This window comes from Balaenoptera ricei, chromosome 1 (assembly GCF_028023285.1).
Source record: "Balaenoptera ricei isolate mBalRic1 chromosome 1, mBalRic1.hap2, whole genome shotgun sequence".
Taxonomy (NCBI): domain Eukaryota; kingdom Metazoa; phylum Chordata; class Mammalia; order Artiodactyla; family Balaenopteridae; genus Balaenoptera; species Balaenoptera ricei.
This window is the reverse complement of record NC_082639.1, coordinates 122,299,328-122,317,751: the sequence shown is the minus strand read 5'-3', so window position 1 is coordinate 122,317,751 and position 18,424 is coordinate 122,299,328. Positions and strand designations below refer to the sequence as shown.

At 35.6% G+C, this 18,424-nt stretch overlaps 1 protein-coding gene across 2 annotated transcripts in view; it reads left to right on the top strand.

Annotated features, from left to right (window-relative positions):
• TMCO1 (transmembrane and coiled-coil domains 1) overlaps positions 1-18,424 on the top strand; it is a 55,489-nt gene that overhangs the window by 23,147 nt on the left and 13,918 nt on the right. For both annotated transcript variants that reach the window (XM_059935364.1, XM_059935355.1), the window contains one exon: positions 9,402-9,546. In XM_059935364.1, coding sequence (XP_059791347.1) covers positions 9,402-9,546 — 145 coding nt within the window. The remainder of the gene's footprint in view (positions 1-9,401; positions 9,547-18,424) is intronic.

Here is an 18,424-nt window from a genome sequence, read left to right as displayed (position 1 = left end):
GTGTGTATTTCCTAAGAACATGGACATTCTCTTACTTAACCTCAATCCAGTTATCAAAATCAAGGGAAATTTAATTTTGATGGAATACAATTATAACTTTTTCACCCTCTTAATATTGAGGATATCTTATGTGTAAGGCAAAGACTAAGGTTTTATGGGTCCTCTAAAAAGAATTTAATATGTCTCCTGGGTTTTTTAAGTTCCTTACTAACAAACTGCTTCAAAATGAAGGTAGTCGTACAGAGATGTTTTGACTCTTAAAATAGAGTCTTAACAACTATAATCTTGTTTAATGATAAGGTAGGTTACTATTGTCTAAACTAGCATATAGCAGGCCTGAGTAATTGTGGGACTGCTTTTGACAGAAGCTGGGAAAGTATCCAGAGATGACAAGCTGTCATTTATTACCTTTCAGAGCTCACCTGAACTACCACGCATTTTCCTCACTCACTCTTTTTCTTCCCTTTCTCCTACTCTTCCTCCCCTGCTTCATTTCTACCTGTCTGTCTCTTTCTCTCCTTGTACCCACCCCCCACCCCACCTCCATGTTCTTCTCTTCCCACCTGTCAAGGGCCTACTTTGTGCCAGGCATTGTGCTAGGTATCAGAATATAACAAATAAGGTGTGTTCCCTGCCCTCAGTAATACCAAAATTTTACGGAAAGAAAGGACAAACAAATCAATACATTGATGGATGTTACAATAGATGTGTGTGTGTGTGAAATATAGTAGGGGGGAGAAAGGGAGTGGTTATTTTTACTTAGGTGAGGCACCAAAGGGAATGTCCAAAATGATTTTAATACAGAATTTCCACTTAACTAGTGATTACTAAAATCATAGACCTTTAGTGCTGAAAAGGACCTTTGGAAGGTTAAATAACTTGCCCAAGGTTTGTAGAAGTCTCATAATTTCTAACTTATAACTCTAAACTCAGTATTCTTTTTTCACTGCTATGCTTTCTCTCATTTCTTGGGTATATATCACCGTGGATTACCAGGCAAACCAAACACTGAAAGATTTTGTAGTTAACTAGTAAGCTTCATTGGTACAACTCAAATACTCAAATATTCTTTAATTTGTCACATTCTGGACAGTATAGAGCTAGCTAAGTACTCATCTATATTTTAAAAATTTGATGCTTAACGTCTTATTTTTCTCATACTTCTGATTTTTAAAATAATATTTTTATAGGTTAGTGGTGTGTGTGTGTATAGCTATTCTTATTGGTCTTGGCTTTATTGTGTGATACCTACAATAAATTTGAATCACTGCTTTGCTTGAAGTTCAGCATTTGATTTTATTCCTTAGTCTTATGTACAGGTGGGTTCTAACGAAATAGGCTGATGAAGAAAGAACTGTGGGGAATATAGCCAATATTTTATAATAACTCTAAATGGAGTATAATCTTTAAAAACTGCGAATCACTATGTTGTACACCGGAAACTTATGTAATATTGTAAATCACCTATACCTGAATTTTAAAAAAAAGAAAAGGAAGAAAGAATGGTGGCCATTTCTACCAGTGGTAATGCTGCCTTATATTCATGTGGTTCCCTTTCTTAATGTTATTTGTGAACATATCGTGGTATGAATGGCTGCTCTATGGGAGGGGCATCTGATTCAAATATATTTTTCTCACAATGCCATATTTTTCCCCTCAGGTGGAACCTTTTATTACATTTTTTTCTGTAATCATTGAAGTAATAAATTCTTACTGGAAAAATTCCAATAATATATAAATGTATAAAATATAAAGTAAAGATCACTCTGCCTTCCTCAAATGAGTGTGTGTCCTTTCAAGATCTGTACTTCTTCTCTCCGTATACAAACATTTAGATATTTGTATGTATTAATTTTTATACCCCAAAATGGTTGTTTTGTAACCTGCTATAGTTACCTGTGATAATTTTTTAAATACAGTATGTGTAACTCTTGCATAATCATTTTTAGAGGATTTTTATTATTTTTAATTTTTTTAAAATTTATTTTTTTATTTTTATTTTTTTTGGCTGCGTTGGGTCTTCATTGCTGCACGCAGGCTAGGATTTTTAAAATTATTTATTTATTTGGTGGCACCAGGTCTTAGTTGTGGCTCGTGGGCTCCTTGGTTGTGGCATGCGAACTCTTAGTTGCAGCATGCATGTGGGATCTAGTTCCCTGACCAGGGATCAAACCCGGACCCCCTGCATTGGGAGGGCAGAGTCTTAACCACTGTGCCACCAAGGAAGTCCAATCTTGCATAATCATTTTTAATGTCTGTCAGTATTCCATTGAATGGATGTACCCTAACTTATATAATCTTCTATTAATCTTCACACAGAATTTTCACAGGAGTATGTACACCAGTGTATACTTATTTTTTCCTCAGGCATATCCTAGCAGTATTGCTTAGGTGAAATTTTTTCTTTTTGGCCTTGCCGCACAGCATGCGGGATCTTAGTTTCCCTGACCAGGGATCGAACCCGCGACCCCGTGCGGTGGAAGTGCGGAGTCTTAACCACTGGACTGCCAGGGAATTCCCCTAGAAAGGTTTTTATTAATTTATATTTTTTGATTATTGCCCTCAGTACTTGTGAGTGGTTGAGTGGTTCTTTCTTCATATATTTGTCATTACTGGGAATTATGTATCTGTTTAATATTTGCAAATCTAATAGCTAAACAATAATATTTCTTTTAAAATTTGCATTTCTTGTGAGATATAGCATCTTTTCATATACTTATTATGTTTATCTATTTCTAAATTTCTAGTTCATGTTCTTTCCCTTATTTTCTTTTTATAAGAATTTTTTATTTATTGAGACTATTAAGCTCTCTTTTTGAGATATATGGACAATGTTAATTTTTATGTCAAATCTGTTACTCTTTTCTGTTATATAAATAGTGCCTTTCTCATACCAGATTATATAAATTTTTTTCTACTTTTTATTTGTTATATTTAAATTTTGTTTCATCTGTAATTTTTTTTGGTGGTCAGTTTCCAACTTTACCAAGTACTTAGCTATTGTTAATACCAGGTAGGGAACAAATAATATATTTTCCCTGATGATTTGAAATGACTAGTTTATGATATATCAGGTAGCTTCCCAAAGCTTATGCAGTAGATCTTAACCAGGAATGTGCATCAGAACCAAAGTTTAAAAAGAAAAAGAATTTTCTTATACTAGTAATACACAAATACTTCTAAAAAATTCAAACAGTATAGAGTAATATAGAATAAAAAGTGAAAGTGAACCCAAATGAGTTGAAAACTTATGTCCACACAGAAAGCTGCACATAGATGTTTACTGCAGCTTGATAATTGCCAAAACTTGGAAGCAACCAAGATGTTCTTCAGTTGGTAAACGGGTAAACTGTGGAACATCCAGACAGTGGAATGTTATTCATTGCTAAAAAGAAATGGGCTATTGGCCATGCAAAGACATGGAGAAACCTTAAATGCATATTACTAAGTGAAAGAAATCAACCTGAAAAGGCTACGTACTATATGATTACAACTATATGACATTCTAGAAAGGGCAAAGCTCTGGAGACAGTAAAAAGGTCAGTGGTTGCCAGGGATTAGGTGTGAGGGAGGGATGAATAAGCAGAGCACAGAGGATTTTTTAGTGTAAAACTATTCTGTGTGACACTAAGGGTGATACATGTTGCTATACATTTATTAAAACCCAAGAGTGAACCCTAATGTAAACTGTGGACTTTGGGTGATAATGAGGTGCCATTGTAGGTTCATCAGTTGGCAATTATGAATAATGCTTCCATAAACATCTGTGTGCAGGTTTCTTTGTGAACATGTTTTCAGCTCCTTTGGATAGATACCAAGGAGCATGGTTGCCGAATGGTATTCATGTTTTTTTTCTGGTCTTTGTGCCCAGCCCAGAAATTTAAATATATATATATATTTAAGTATATATATAAATATATATATACTTAAATATATATAAACATATATATTTAATCTATTTAAATATATACATATTTCTTATGTCTAGGACTGTGAACACCTAGAAGTTAAAGAATGTATCTCTATTTTTATAAGCTGGTATGTGAAATTAAAAGTCTAGTACATTTTTTTTTTTTTTTTGGTGAGCGAATTCCAAGTTTTATTTCACATATATTGAAAAGCAGACGTTTCAGATCTGATGTTCAGAATATCCAGTCTATAGGATTCAATGCTATCTTCATATCCTCAGATAAAACGTCATTGTTCATGTGACATGACAGTCCAGACAATAGCTGGGATTGAAACCGAATGCACCCCTTTCTTTTTCTTTTCATTAAAAATATTAGCAAATAATAATTTAATCAAAATTTAATCATATTTGTATGTATGAATTTTAAATTTAAATGGGAAAAAAAGGAAAAAAAACATATAGAAAAAAAAAACCCCACCATCCCTCAGCAGTTCTAAACAAAATTAATGTGGGTGTCAATTATTACAGAGTCTAGTACATATTTTGATTGTATTGAACAATCACTATTCATTTTTCGTATAATTTCTCTTAGTTTCACCTTGATCATCTGTTTATTATGGAATGGAATACATTATCTCTAATATCTATTTTAGTCTTAAAATTGTTGATAGAAAAAAGCCTCAAGTTAGACTAAGATGGGAAGGACTTGAGCTCCCAGATTGCCAGAGTAGCAACAAGAGGCACCAAATTCAGCTATTTATTTGTCTTTGGCTTCTCTTCTGGATCATTTCCATAAAGCTGAAACATTAAATCTTAGAATTAGAAGTGATCTTAAAAGTCATTTAACACATTACTTCTGTGTCAATACGGAAATGCCTCCAATAATACCTCTAGCAGATAATTTTCCATTATTTTTAATCATTTTCAACGATGAGGAGCTTGATGGTTTCTGAGATAATATAGTTTTACCGAGTAGTATTTAGAGTATGAAAGTGGTTCCTTTTACTGGACCAAAATATGCCTGCTTGTTCTTCTGCTCATGAGCAGTGGTCCTGCCCTCTGGAACTGCAGAGAGTAAGTTCACTTAAAGAAATAATCGACCTATTATAAGCTATTTCTCTCTTTGCACCTTTTTCTTTCTCTCCCTAACTCTTTTCATTATTAGGCTACACACCAGTAATGGTATCTATTCGTAACTATTCCAATGGCAAGCCTCTAATCTCCTGGAAAAATTAATTTGAAGGGTTTTTTTCCTTCATATTTGTGGCTGGTTTAAGGTCTCATTCGTACTAAATGCTCAGTTTCACATAAATGAATAACTCACTTATAGGACATGAAAGGTCTTCTCTCTCCTTTTTCTTTTAAAGCTTTTTTCCAGCTTTATTGAGATATATAATGACATATTATAGAACATTGTGTACGTTTAAGGTGTACAGAGTGATAATTTGATACACATACATATTGCCAAATGATTACCACAGTAAGGTCAGTTAGCAAATCCTTCATCTCACATAAATATCATTTTGTTGTGGTGGCGGTGAGAACAATTAAGACTTACTCTCTTAGCTTTCAAGCATATAATATGGTATTAACTATAATTGCTATGCTGTACATTAGAAGCCCAGAGCTTATTCATCTTAAAACTGGAAGTTTGTACCCTTTGACCAGCATCTCCCCATTTCCCTCAACCCCCGTCCTCTGGCAACCACCAATCTAATTCTCTGTTTCCATAAGTTCAGCTGTTTTAGATTCCACATATAAGTGATGTCATACAGTATTTGTCTTTCTCTGTCAGACTTGTATACAGTATATATATCACATTTTCTTTATCCATTCATCTGTCGGTGGACACTTAGGTTGTTTCCATATCTTGGTTATTATGAATAATACTGCAATGACATGGGAGTACAGATCTCTTTGAGATAGTTTATTTCAATTCCTTTGGCTAAATAGCTAGAAATGGGATTTCTGGATCATATGGTAGTTCTACTTTTAATTTTTTGAGGAACATCCATATTGTTTTTCATAGTAGCTGTACCAATTTACATTCCCAGCAATAGTGCCCAGGGATTCCCTTTTCTCCACATCCTTGCCAGCATTTGTTATCTCTTGTCCTTTTGATAGTAGTCATTCTAACAGGCATGAGGTGAAATCTCATTGTGGTTTTGATTTGCATTTCCCTGATGGTTAGTAATGTTGACCACCTTTTCATGTACTTCTTGGCCATTTGTATGTCTTGCTTGGAAAAATGTCTATTCAGATCCTCTGCCCACTTTTTAATTGGATTATTTGGGGGGCTGTTTTGCTATTGAGTTGTACGAATTCCTTATATATTTTGGATATTAACCCCTTATCGGATATATAGTCTGCAAATATTTTCTCCCATTTCATAGTTTGCCTTTTCATTTTGTTGTTTCTTTTGCTGTGCAGAAGCTTTTTAGTTTGATATAGTCACATTTGTTGATTTTTGTTGCTTGTGCTTTTGGTGTCATATCCAAAAAAATCTTTGCCAAGACCAATGTCAAGGAGCTTTTTCCCTTATGTTTTCTTCTATAAGTTTTATAGTTTCAGGTCTCATGTTTAAGTCCTTAATCCATTTTGAGTTAATTTTTGTGAGTAGTGTATGATAGGGGTCCAGTGTAATTCTTCTGCATGTGAATATCCAGTTTACCCAGCACCATTTATTGAAGAGACCATCCTTTTCCCCACTGAGCATTTCTGGCTCTTGTCAGATATTAGTTGACTGGGTTTATTTCTGGGCTCTCTATTCTGTTCTATTGGTCTGCATGTCTATTTTTGTGCCAGTAATGTATTGGTTTGATTACTATAGCTTTGTAACATAGTTAGAAATCAGGAAGTTTGATACCTCCAGCTTTCTCAAGATTGCTTTGCCTATTCAAGATCTTTTGTGGTTCCATATGAGTTTTAGTATTGATGTTTCTATTTTTGTGAAAAGTAGAGTTTTGATTAGAGATTGTATTGGATCTAGAGATGACTTTGTTGTTGTTGTTTTTAATAAATCTATTTATTTTATTTATTTATTTTTGGCTGCCTTGGGTCTTCCTGTGCACGGGCTTCCTCTAGTTGCAAGGAGCGGGGGCTGCTCTTCATTGTGATGCGCAGGCTTCTCATTGTGGTGGCTTCTCTTGTTGTGGAGCACGGGCTCTAGGATGCAGGCTTCAGTAATTGTGACGTGCAGGCTCAGTAGTTGTGGCTCGTGGGCTCTAGAGCGCAGGCTCAGTAGTTGTGGCGCATGGGCTTAGTTGCTCCACGGCATGTGGGATCTTCCCGGACCAGGGCTTGTACCTGTGTCCCCTGCATTGGCAGGTGGATTCTTAACCATTGTGCCACCAGGGAAGCCCTGTAGATGACTGTGGATAGTATGGACATTTTAACAATATTAACTCTTCCAGTCTATGAACATGGATATCTTTCCATATATTTGTGTCTTCTTCAGTTTCTTTATCAATGTCTTATAGTTTTCAGTGTATATATCTTTCACCTCCTTGATTAAATTTATTCCTAAGTATTTTATTGTTTTTGATGCTATTGTAGATGGGATTGTTTTATTTATTTTTTCATATAGTTCATTGTTGGTATATAGAAATGCAACTGATTTTTGTATGTTGATTTCCATCCCAAAACTTTACTGAATTCATTTATTAGTTGTAAAAGATTTTCTTTTTGGCTACAATTTCAAGTCAAAAATGTCAAGGAATAAAATTACTATATAAGATGAATTTGTTGGGTGTGTATGTTAGCAATAAGAGGGCTAAACATTTTGGGCTATATTTATTCCAGCCCTACTCCTCACAGTTTAACTCTACAGATGGAGAGTAGAGTGGCGTATGTAGAACAGTATACTGCATACAGCATATAACCAGGAAATATTGGAACAACTGTGTATAATACTTCCTGTGAGTGAATGGGAATATCTCCTCCTGGAAAAGTTATTACAATACTTTGTTTTGCTTTTGTGAGGTTAGTAGATAAGAATAACTACTTCAAGCAGATCTTTAAATATTTTCGTCATATCCAAGTAACAGTTCATGATTGAGCCCTTACCCTGTGCAAACTATATACTAGGAAAGCAGTTGGAAATAGTAAGTGGACAATCATACATATGTATAGAATATGTCAAATTCATTCTATTTATATTCTTTGGAGTTCAGCTGTATAAGAAGATCTTTATAACCACAATAGTTAATATGGATATTTAGGGATTTTTTTCCCCAATGAAAAAGATGGTAATGCTACCTCTCTTTTCCCTCTCCCTCTATAGAAACATTCTAAATACCAAATGTTTTTCTAAGAGGGAATGTTCTAGATATTTTAACTGGAGTTAAAGACTTTATTTGGATAATGTAACTGATGCTGTCATATATTTTTCTAATATTATGAAGTATCACTATCCTTAATCACATTAATTTATAATTCTCAATATTGTCTGACTGTACAGCTTATTCATAGAAAAGTATAAAAGAAGTTTATATCCCCAGCACCTCAAAATAAACACTGATACATATTTTCTTCTAGTTTTTTCTAAGATTTTCTCTTTTCAGAACATTTTTCTTTCCTATTTTAGAAAAAGTAAAAGGAATTACTTTCAAACATTAGAAGTATGTTAAAAGTTACCTCAGAGTATTATGTATGCCATTTTTCATTCACCGCTATGTATATTCCATGAATTTCTCTCCAGAAGTGTTTATCCTGTTTAATGTGTATATACTGGGAATCTTTGAGTCTTGGAAAAGAGGGTTCTTAAAATCTTATTGGTGTCATGGTTTAGAACAGTGGTTCTCAAAGTGTGGTCTGGGGATCCCTGGAGGTCTGTGAGACTTTTAGGAGGTCCTTGAGGTAAAAATTATTGTTGTAATAATTCTAAGATGTTATTTGCCTTCTTCACTCTCCTTCTCTCATGCATGTACAGTGGAATTTTCCAGAGGCTTCATAGGGTGTGTAATATTGCGACAGCCTGAGTAATGAAGCAGCTATGAGAATCCAACATTTTTCTATTAAGTAAAACATTAAAGAGATTGGGGGAAAAAAAGCCTTTCTTCTCACTAAATTCTTTTTCTTTATGGAAAATATATTTTCCATAAAAATACTTGTGTTAACATACTGAATATTGCTACCTTTTAAATGATTTGATAAATGGTTTAAAATTTCTGTTTTAATTTATAAAACAGTAATATTGATAGATATAACCTCTAAGTAAAACCTCTTTAGGGTCCTCAGTAAGTTTTCAGAGTGTTAAAGGATCCTGGTACTGAAAAAATTAAGAATCACTAGTTTAGAAAAAGATTGATGGGAAAAATCTAGGCCCTTCCTTACATCCTTATACTTCAAGTCTCTTTTTAGAATATCATCCTTTCTTTATTTTTTAGAGATCAAGGGACTTAGAGTTCTATTTTTGTCCCAGATTCTTCTCTGGAACTAAGAGCCTTGTCTGTCTTCCAAAAATAACAGTTCTTTGTCTTTTCCTTTTTAGATTTGATGGTAGAGTGGTGGCAAAGCTCCCTTTCACCCCCCTTTCCTACATCCAAGGACTGTCTCATCGAAATCTGCTGGGGGATGATACCACAGACTGTTCCTTCATCTTCCTGTATATTCTCTGTACCATGTCAATTCGACAGGTAAGTGACAACATCCACTATTTAATATGTATATCCTTCCTTGCTGTCACACCCTAAATTAGTGTCTACTTCTGTAATACTGGAAGTGTCTACCTTTTGCTACTGAGATCTCTCAGTTGCTTGTTTTAGAATTCCAGAGTATCATCTAAAACTGTTTTAAATGTGTGTAGGTCTAGATTACTGATCCTTAGGGATGGGAAGTAGCCATAAAATCAAAAATGGTTTCCACATCCCATTTTTAGAGCTCTCAAGTTTCTTCTTTATTGCAACTATCTAAAGGTAGAAAAGTAAAGAGTGGGTTTTGTCTTCCCACTATCATTTCTTCTTTATTATACACCAGTGCCTTTTGGCACTTCAGAAACACAGATAAACATAATAATTTGGGAACTTTAAGTTAGTCACAGTTGAGATAAAGTCTGGGTTGTAGAATTTACATTCAAGCAACATGATGGTCAGACATTCATAGTGAAAAAGAGTGAGAACTAAGAGATCCATATAACGTTGTGAGAGCCTGGAAGAGAGACACAACATTCAATTAGTGGCAGACGATTCAGGCAGAAAGGTTGAAAGAATGAAGTGGCTTTTGAGATGGGACTTTAAAAAGTGAGTTGTTTTTCTTCTTCTTCTTCCTCTGAATATTGTCTGTGGCAGCAGGTTTTTTGATTTGTCTGGCATGTGGGAATCAATAGGAAACGGAATTATAATTTGAAGCTCACAAAGATCTTCATGATCTTACCACTTAATACTTTCCTTACCTCATCTCTCACCTCATCCAACACTCCAGCCATTCTGACTTGCCTGACAGTTTCCATGTTCCACTTACCCAGACTCACTTTTTGTGAATGCTCTTCCTTCTGTCTGGATGTCTCCCACCTTCTTCTGTTGCATATTGAATGCAACCAAGTTTCCAGGCTTCCTGGAATCATTTTCTGACACTTGCTGCATTCTGAAGGGTAGATATGTGACCAGATGCAGAAATCTCAGAAGATTATCACAGTAGTCTAGCAAAAAATCACTATGTTCTAAACTGTTACAGTGATGGGAGGGTTGAAAAGGAGGGGACAAAGTTGAAAAATATATAGAGGTAAACTAGCAGAACTTAGAGATTGATTTAATGTGAGAAAGGAGAAACTAAGGTGACTTCAACATTATGGCTTTGGTGACCAAATGGAGGATGGGAATAGAAGAAAGAGAAGTAGGTTGGTTAGAAAACATGCTGTTTGAGGTGTTTGTGAGGCACTTAAGTGGGTATGTCCACCAGGAAGTTATATTCTTGTGTAGCCGAGGTGTATACTATATCTTTTGGCATGCTTTAGCATTTTGACTTATCCAAGGTGAAAGCCAAGACAGTGACAACATGGATCTCTTTGTTGGTTTAACAGAGGTCATCAGTAACTAGAATATTGCTCTTAAATTGGATTATTTAAGTATGAAATATTAAAATTATAGCTAGGGTCAAAATATTAATAAAAACAATGATGTATACATGCTACTTTAAGCAACAAAGAACAATTCTATTTTAATTACATGCAGATGTTACTACTTTATTTGTGATGGCTCACAACAGTTTTGTATTTTGTTTTTGGGGTTTTTTTTTTTTTTGGCCACGCCTCGCGGCTTTGCAGGATCTCAGTTCTCTGACCAGGGATTGAACCTGGGTCACGGCAGTGAAAACCTGGAATCCTAACCACTAGGCCACCAGGGAACTCCCTCACAATAGTTATTTTATATGCACCATTTGCACTGCTACCTGGACATTGTTACCTAGAAATCACCATCTGAACTGTAGAGTTTTTTTTTTAATGAAATAAATGTTAAGAACGATCATTGAGAAAGTTCAGCTCAAGCTGGTCTTTAAACTCCTTTCAGTTATTTCAGAAAGTCTGGTGAGGTGTATATGTAGCAATTAATTTTATCAGGAATGCCATGGTCATTTACCATGGTGGTCAGCAAACAGAAGAAGTTAGGGGTCCCCAACACCCAGGCTGCGGACTGGTACGACATGTTAGGAACTGGGCCGCACAGCAGGAAGTGAGCTGCGGGCAAGTGAGCGAAGCTTCATCTGCTGCTCCCATTGCTCACATTACTGCTTGAACCATCTCCCTGCTGCCCGTCCATGGAAAAAATTGTCTTCCATGAAACCAGTCCTTGGTGCCAAAAAGTTTGGGGACTGCTGGTCTAGATGATAAATATTTTTGTATTTACTTTTCAGACCATACAGTCTCTGTCACAACAACTTAACTCTGCCATTATAGTATGAAAACAGTCCTAGACAATATGTAAATGAATGAGTGTGGCTGTGTTCCATCAAAACTTTATTTATAAAAACAGGGGCTTCCCTGGTGGCGCAGTGGTTAGGAATCCGCCTGCCAATGCAGGGGACATGAGTTCGAGCCCTGGTCCAGGAAGATCCCACATGCCACAGAGCAACTAGGCCCGTGAGCCACAACTACTGAGCCTGTGCTCTAGAGCTTGCGAGCCACCACTACTGAAGCCCACTTGCCACAACTACTGAAGCCCATGCACCTAGATCCCATGCTCCGCAACAAGAGAAGCCACTGCAGTGAGAAGCCCGCGTGCCACAACAAAGAGTAGCCCCCCGCTAGCTGCAACTAGAGAAAACCCGTGCGCAGCAATGAAGACCTAATGCAGCCATTAATTAATTAATTAATTTATAAAAACCGGGCAGTAGACCAGCCATGCTAACTCCTGAGAATACAAAAAAAAGGTGAAAGGTGATGGGTGGGGAGAGAAGGGGCAGCAAAAAAAACCAAAAAAATTCAGTGTATTTGTTTTCAGCCAAGGAAGATATATATTCATACTTTTAATTTACACTTGTCCGATCCTATGCACTGATATTAATAAGAGAAAAGTATATAGAGCTCTAATATAAGTATTCTGAGATATTAAAAATCTTTGAAAAATCACCTAAATGGCCTACTTTTATCATTTTTATTAGCTGCCAATAGTTTCTGTATTCTGTTCCCCATTGGTTGTTAGTATGTATACTAACAGGAGGATTATGAACTTATATCCAGTCTGAAATACTTCAGCATTTGAAGTGTTACTATGGAATATATGCTTCTTTCTTTGAATTAAAATTCCTTTCTCTTATTCCCTTTCTCTTTCTAAGTTTTGTTTTGTTGTTTTATTTGTTTTTTAAGATCTTAGGTTGCATAATAGTTGACTCTGTTGATGCATGTGAAATGAGCCGTCATAAAATATGAGGCTTTCAGATTAGAGACTGTATTATGATTCCCTCAATGAAGCCATTCTTTTTTTTTAATTAATTAATTAATTTATGTATATATTAAAAAAATTTTTTTTTGGCTGTGTTGGGTCTTTGTTGCTGCACATGGGCTTTCTCTAGTTGCAGCGAGCGGGGACTACTCTTCATTGTGGTATGCGGGCTTCTAGTGATTTCTTAATTTCCTGTATATACCTTAAAGCATAGTGTGCACCTAAAAGGCATATGTGAAACAAACAGTAGATACTACACCCAAATATAAACTTATAAACTTGGAAAATTGGGGTTATACCACTTTTTACTCCCTAGAACAATGTAGGAAAATTCATGTTGCCCCCAACCTCCAGTAGAAATTGTCAAACTTTTGGGTTTTTACCAATCTAATAGATAAGAATTGCTCTCTCATTGTAGTTTTAATTTGCTCATTTGGATTGGATTCATCTCTATTTGTCTAAGAGCTATTCATGTATATTTTTTCTTTCTTTGGTAGGTGAGACACTGTGTATGCTTTTTGCCTATTTCGCTATTGTGTTGTTGGTCTTTTTCTTAATTTTTAGCTCTTAGGGAGATTAGCTCTCTCTGTGATCTAAGTTACTAATAATTTTTACAAATTGTCATTCGTGTTTGTTTTACTTAGTATGGTTTTTGCCATGCAAAATTTTGTTTGCTGGAGGTTTTTTGTTGTTTTTTTTTTGTTTTGTTTTTTCCTTTTTTGGTTTACTAGTCTTTAACTAAAGTTATAAAGAAATTCATCCTTGTTTTCTTCTAGTACATTTTGGTTTCATTCTTTATATTTAAATCATGGTTCGATGCATTTGGAGTTGACACTGGTGTACCTTATTTATTCTTTGCTCTTGTACTTTGCCAACTATTATGTGATTTTTATGAGGGAAAACGTGGATTCATTTGAGATCAAAGGTTGCCTATCCCTTGTTTTCAAAGACTGAGAAGCCAGGGGGTCAAAAGAATGCAGTAAGGTTAATGATTATTCTTGAATCTAGTGTGTATTTGAATAGGACGAAGCCCTGTCAGCAGCCTACTATTAATATTTTCTCTGGAGTGCCTGGCTAAATTCCTCTTTGAAATTTGTAAGTCTGTTCAGATCCCAGTGCAAGTGTTTGGCTGGGGACACTCCTCCTTTCTTCACACCTTGTGTAGATAATCAGGTCTTTTGGAATGCACAGGTGTCATAGGGTGGGCTAAGCATTGTGATCTGAACCCCTAGAGTAAAAGAATATGGAGGAGTGGGTCAAAATATACATGTCATACCTATAGAGTCTCAAGGTTTAAACTTGTCAGTGTGACTGGCCCCTGGTAGCAATTTTCCTGAGGAATCCTCAAGGCAATGCCGTCTTATGTCCAGAAGCTACTTTCTGGTTTCCTATATTCAGTAATTCCAGTGCTTTTAATCTTTCTTGTTTATTGTGGTAAAATAGACATAACATAAAATATGCTGCTTTACCCATTTTTAACTGTACAATGCTGTGACATTAAGTACATTGTACGTTGTCATATGACCATCACCACTATCCATCTCTAGAACTTTTTCATCTTCCCAAACCGAAAATCTCTGCCCATTAAACACTAAATCTCCATTACCCTCTCCCCTCAGACCCTGGCAACAACCATTCTACTTTCTGTCTCTGTGAATTTGGCTGTTCATATTTGTGAATTTGACCTCATATAAGTAGAATCATACTTATGTCCTTTTGTAACTGGCATGTTTTAAAGGTTCATCCATGTTATAGCATGTGTCAGAATTTTTCCTTTTTAAGGGTGAATAGACATTCCATTGTATGTATATACCACATTTTGTTTATTCATCTGTCAAAGGACATTGGATTGCTTCTACCTTTTGGCTGTTGTGAGTAATGCTGCTGTGAACACGGGTGTATAAATGTCTGAATTCCTGTTTTCCCTTCTTTTTGCATATATACCCAGAAGTAGAATTGCTGATCATACTGCAATTCTATGTTTAATTTTTTGAGGAATCAACATACTGTTTTCCATAACTACTCATCATTTTACCCAGTACTGTTATCTTAAGGCTTCAGTTCGCCACCAGTTTGAGACCATTTTTAAAAGAATACAAGTAATTTCTCATGCTTTTGTTTCAGTGAGTGAAAACCATAATTTCATTCACTCAGGGTTAATGTTTATGCTGAATGTGTAAAAACAAAATGTATTTTATTCGTTACCTCCAGCAATGGTGGGGTGGCCTTGCTTGTTTTAATGGGGAAGTCTTCTTGTAGTAAATTAGAATATAGCATCTAGGGGAATGAGAAACATTTCTGTTATTCATGTCCTTAAACTATCAACAGTTTAATTGCTGAAGTGAGTAGATAGTTCTATCACCAGGTTTCTGGAATTTGTTTTAAACATCTTATATTTGTGAAAGATTATGATATTTACATATGTCAGTTAATAACGTCTCTACAGCATTAACCAGAATCCACTTCCTTTACTGAGAGTGATAGTGTGATTAAATCAACTAGCTCCAGTCCCTTCGTGACAATACCCCAAGGGTAGGAGTGTGCTAACTGGTTTTAAAAAAAGTGTCACCTTAAGAACAACTGCTAAAAAAAAAAAGAAAACTGCTAACTTTCTATATCATGCCCCCTTATTATGATGGAGGTATAATATTAGGTTGAATTAAGGGTATCTGTCTGCTTCAGTAATTTTTTCCCCTATCTATAAGAGAACTTACTATCACATTAATAATAATCCCTTGATAGAGTCCTCTGTTCATTTATTCATTCAACAAAATTGAACACATATGTGTATCAGGCTCTGTGCTGGGTGCTTAGTATACAGTTATATAAAAAAAAAAAACTGACGTATGATTATGGTCCTTGCCCTCATGGAACTTACGTTTCTTTTCAAATAAAAAGGTTAATTTTCCCCACCTGCAACTTCACTTCTAAAGAAATCATTATCAAATATGAGGGTATAGAAGTACATTTAAAATTATTTCTGTTATACCAATCAGAGTGGAGGCAGATTAAACAAAGATTAAATTTTAAACCTAAACTAAGGCAATTTTATGACATTACTAATTCACGTAAGTATTTGTGAGTCTGGTTTTTATCTATTACTTATTTTTTTCATGTTCTAGTATGTTAGTGATTATATGATTCACCATCGACTTAAAGAGTTTTCAAGGAGGCACTTCCCTGGTGGCGCATTGGTTAAGAATCCACCTGCCAATGCAGGGGACATGGGTTCGAGCCCTGGTCTGGGAAGATCCCACATGCTGCAGAGCAACTAAGGCCGTGCACCACAACTACTGAGCCTGCGCTCTAGAGCCCGTAAGCCACAACCACTGAGCCCTTGTGCCACAACTACTGAAGCCTGTGCTCCTAGAGCCCGTGCTCCGCAACAAAGAAGCCACCGCAATGAGAAGCGCGCGCACGGCAAGGAAGAGGAGCCCCTACTCACTGCAAGAGAAAGCCCACGTACAGCAACGAAGACCCAACGCAGCCAAAAATAAATAAATAAAGTTATAAAAAAAATAACAAAGAGTTTTCAAGTAAAAGCAGAAATAATACTTACTGATAATAGATTTTAAGACACATTCTTACTTCAGAAACTTTAAAATGGTGGGGAGAGAGGAGGAATGCATTATAAGGTTGAGGAAGTATAGTATTTGGAGGTAAAACACCAAGGTTTGATTCTTGTTGACACTTACTGGCCGAGTGTCCTTGGGAAACTCTCTGAGTCTCAATTTTCACAAAGGTGAAATGGGATTTGGTGTACAACCTCACCATGTTATGATAATCAGATGACAATGATATAGAAGGTTAGCAGTTTTTCTTAAGGTGATAGTTTTTTTAAAAACCAGTTAAAAAATAAGTATTTAAATTTTTAAAATTAGTATTTGTTTCCCAGCCCTAGATAGGACCGGTTCTTTTCACAGATTAAAACATGGTGATATGTCATATTAACTGAAAAGAAATCTAATTACCTTTCCTAATTTTATCTTTCTCCTTTTGTTTACTTGCTTAATGTGTAGTGATTAGCGATTAGCTGCCTTGACCTTCACATCACTGTTTCCTTTGTTTGACTTTGTAGCAGCGGAAATGGTAGGTCTGCCAGCTTTTATCAGAGGTGATAAGTTAGTCCAGGGCAGTGATGAAATTTAAGAATAAAGGGAAATTTTCTTAACTCCTAAAATTAAGGTACTTGCTTTTTTTTTTTTCTTTCCTTTTCTTATTATGAGTCAGTAGTGGGTTGAGTAAATGGTGATCTCCTCTACAGAAGGTGCTCTAAATCTTAGTGAAAATACACGCAAACTTACCTGGTGAACAGCTAAGGGAAAAGTGGTCTATTCTTATAAATTTATATGACAGTAAAAGCTATGAACAGAATTCTCTTTTCTTTGCAGGCAAAAAGGGTTAGTGGTTCTGAGGAAAGTACAAGAAAGAGTTTCTTTTTTTTTTTTTGTCACTCACATCTTAATATATAACTTTAATGGATGTATGACTGTAATCTGAAGAAGTATCAGTGAGAATTTGTCATTGTCTCCTTCAACAGACATATGTGCTCAGGACAGTGATAAAAATAAGTAAATTTTATTTTTTCTCTCACTTTTGGCTTTCCTAGGGCAAAGAATTTTGATATGGCTTGTAAAAATAGGTTCTAATTATGTCATGTCAGTATATCTTAAAGTCATCAGAATGATAGGACAAGATAGATGCCTGCCATCTCTTGTACCTCATCATTAATTTATGTCACTTTATTTAAGGATTATAACTTAAGTCATTAATTTCAGTATAGCTTATCTATAAGCAAGGCATTTTCATTTGTAATATTTAACTTCAAATCAGAGAATGCATGTGATTCAGAACAGATTATTCAGGCATCATCTTAATCTGATCCCTTTGAATTGTTTCAGTGCATGAGTTCAAGGCTTTATTTAGAATATTCCTGTCCTTGCAAAAGAATGATTCAAGTCCTTATACTATGCCAGGAATTCTTCTTTGATGCTGAGAATGCAAGAGCAAGAAGTGATTGTCTCTACCCTTGTGGAACTCACAGTCTATGTGGGAAGACAGACCCATAAGTAATAGTAGAGTGTGATTGATGCCCTTTGTGTGTGTGTGCATGTACAAATACGGTATAGGAGGGGAAAAAAAGTGCTATGGAAGTGAAATGGCTGCAGGGATTATTTCTATGAAACAAAGATTTTATACAAGAGGGCCATTTAAGTTGTATCTTGAAGGATGAGTAGGGGTTTTCCAATCTTATCAGAATATTCTTGGCATGGTATGAGTAAAAACATGGAGGCTTGAAAGTGTGTAGTGGATATAGAGACCACTGAGTCCAGAGTTCTTGGTGGGATATAATAGGAGATGAAGCATGTCACTGCTTGTACTGATTTCTGTCTGTTTCTTTCTTTCTTTTTCTTTTTTTTTTTTTAAATGGAAATGTGGGAGTTGTTGCACAGATGTGGTATTTATTTATTTATTTATTTATTTATTTATTATTTTTGGCTGTGTTGGGTCTTCGTTTCTGTGCGAGGGCTTTCTCTAGTTGTGGCAAGTGGGGGCCACTCTTCATCGCGGTGCGCGGGCCTCTCACTATCGCGGCCTCTCTTGCTGCGGAGCACAGGCTTCAGACGCGCAGGCTCAG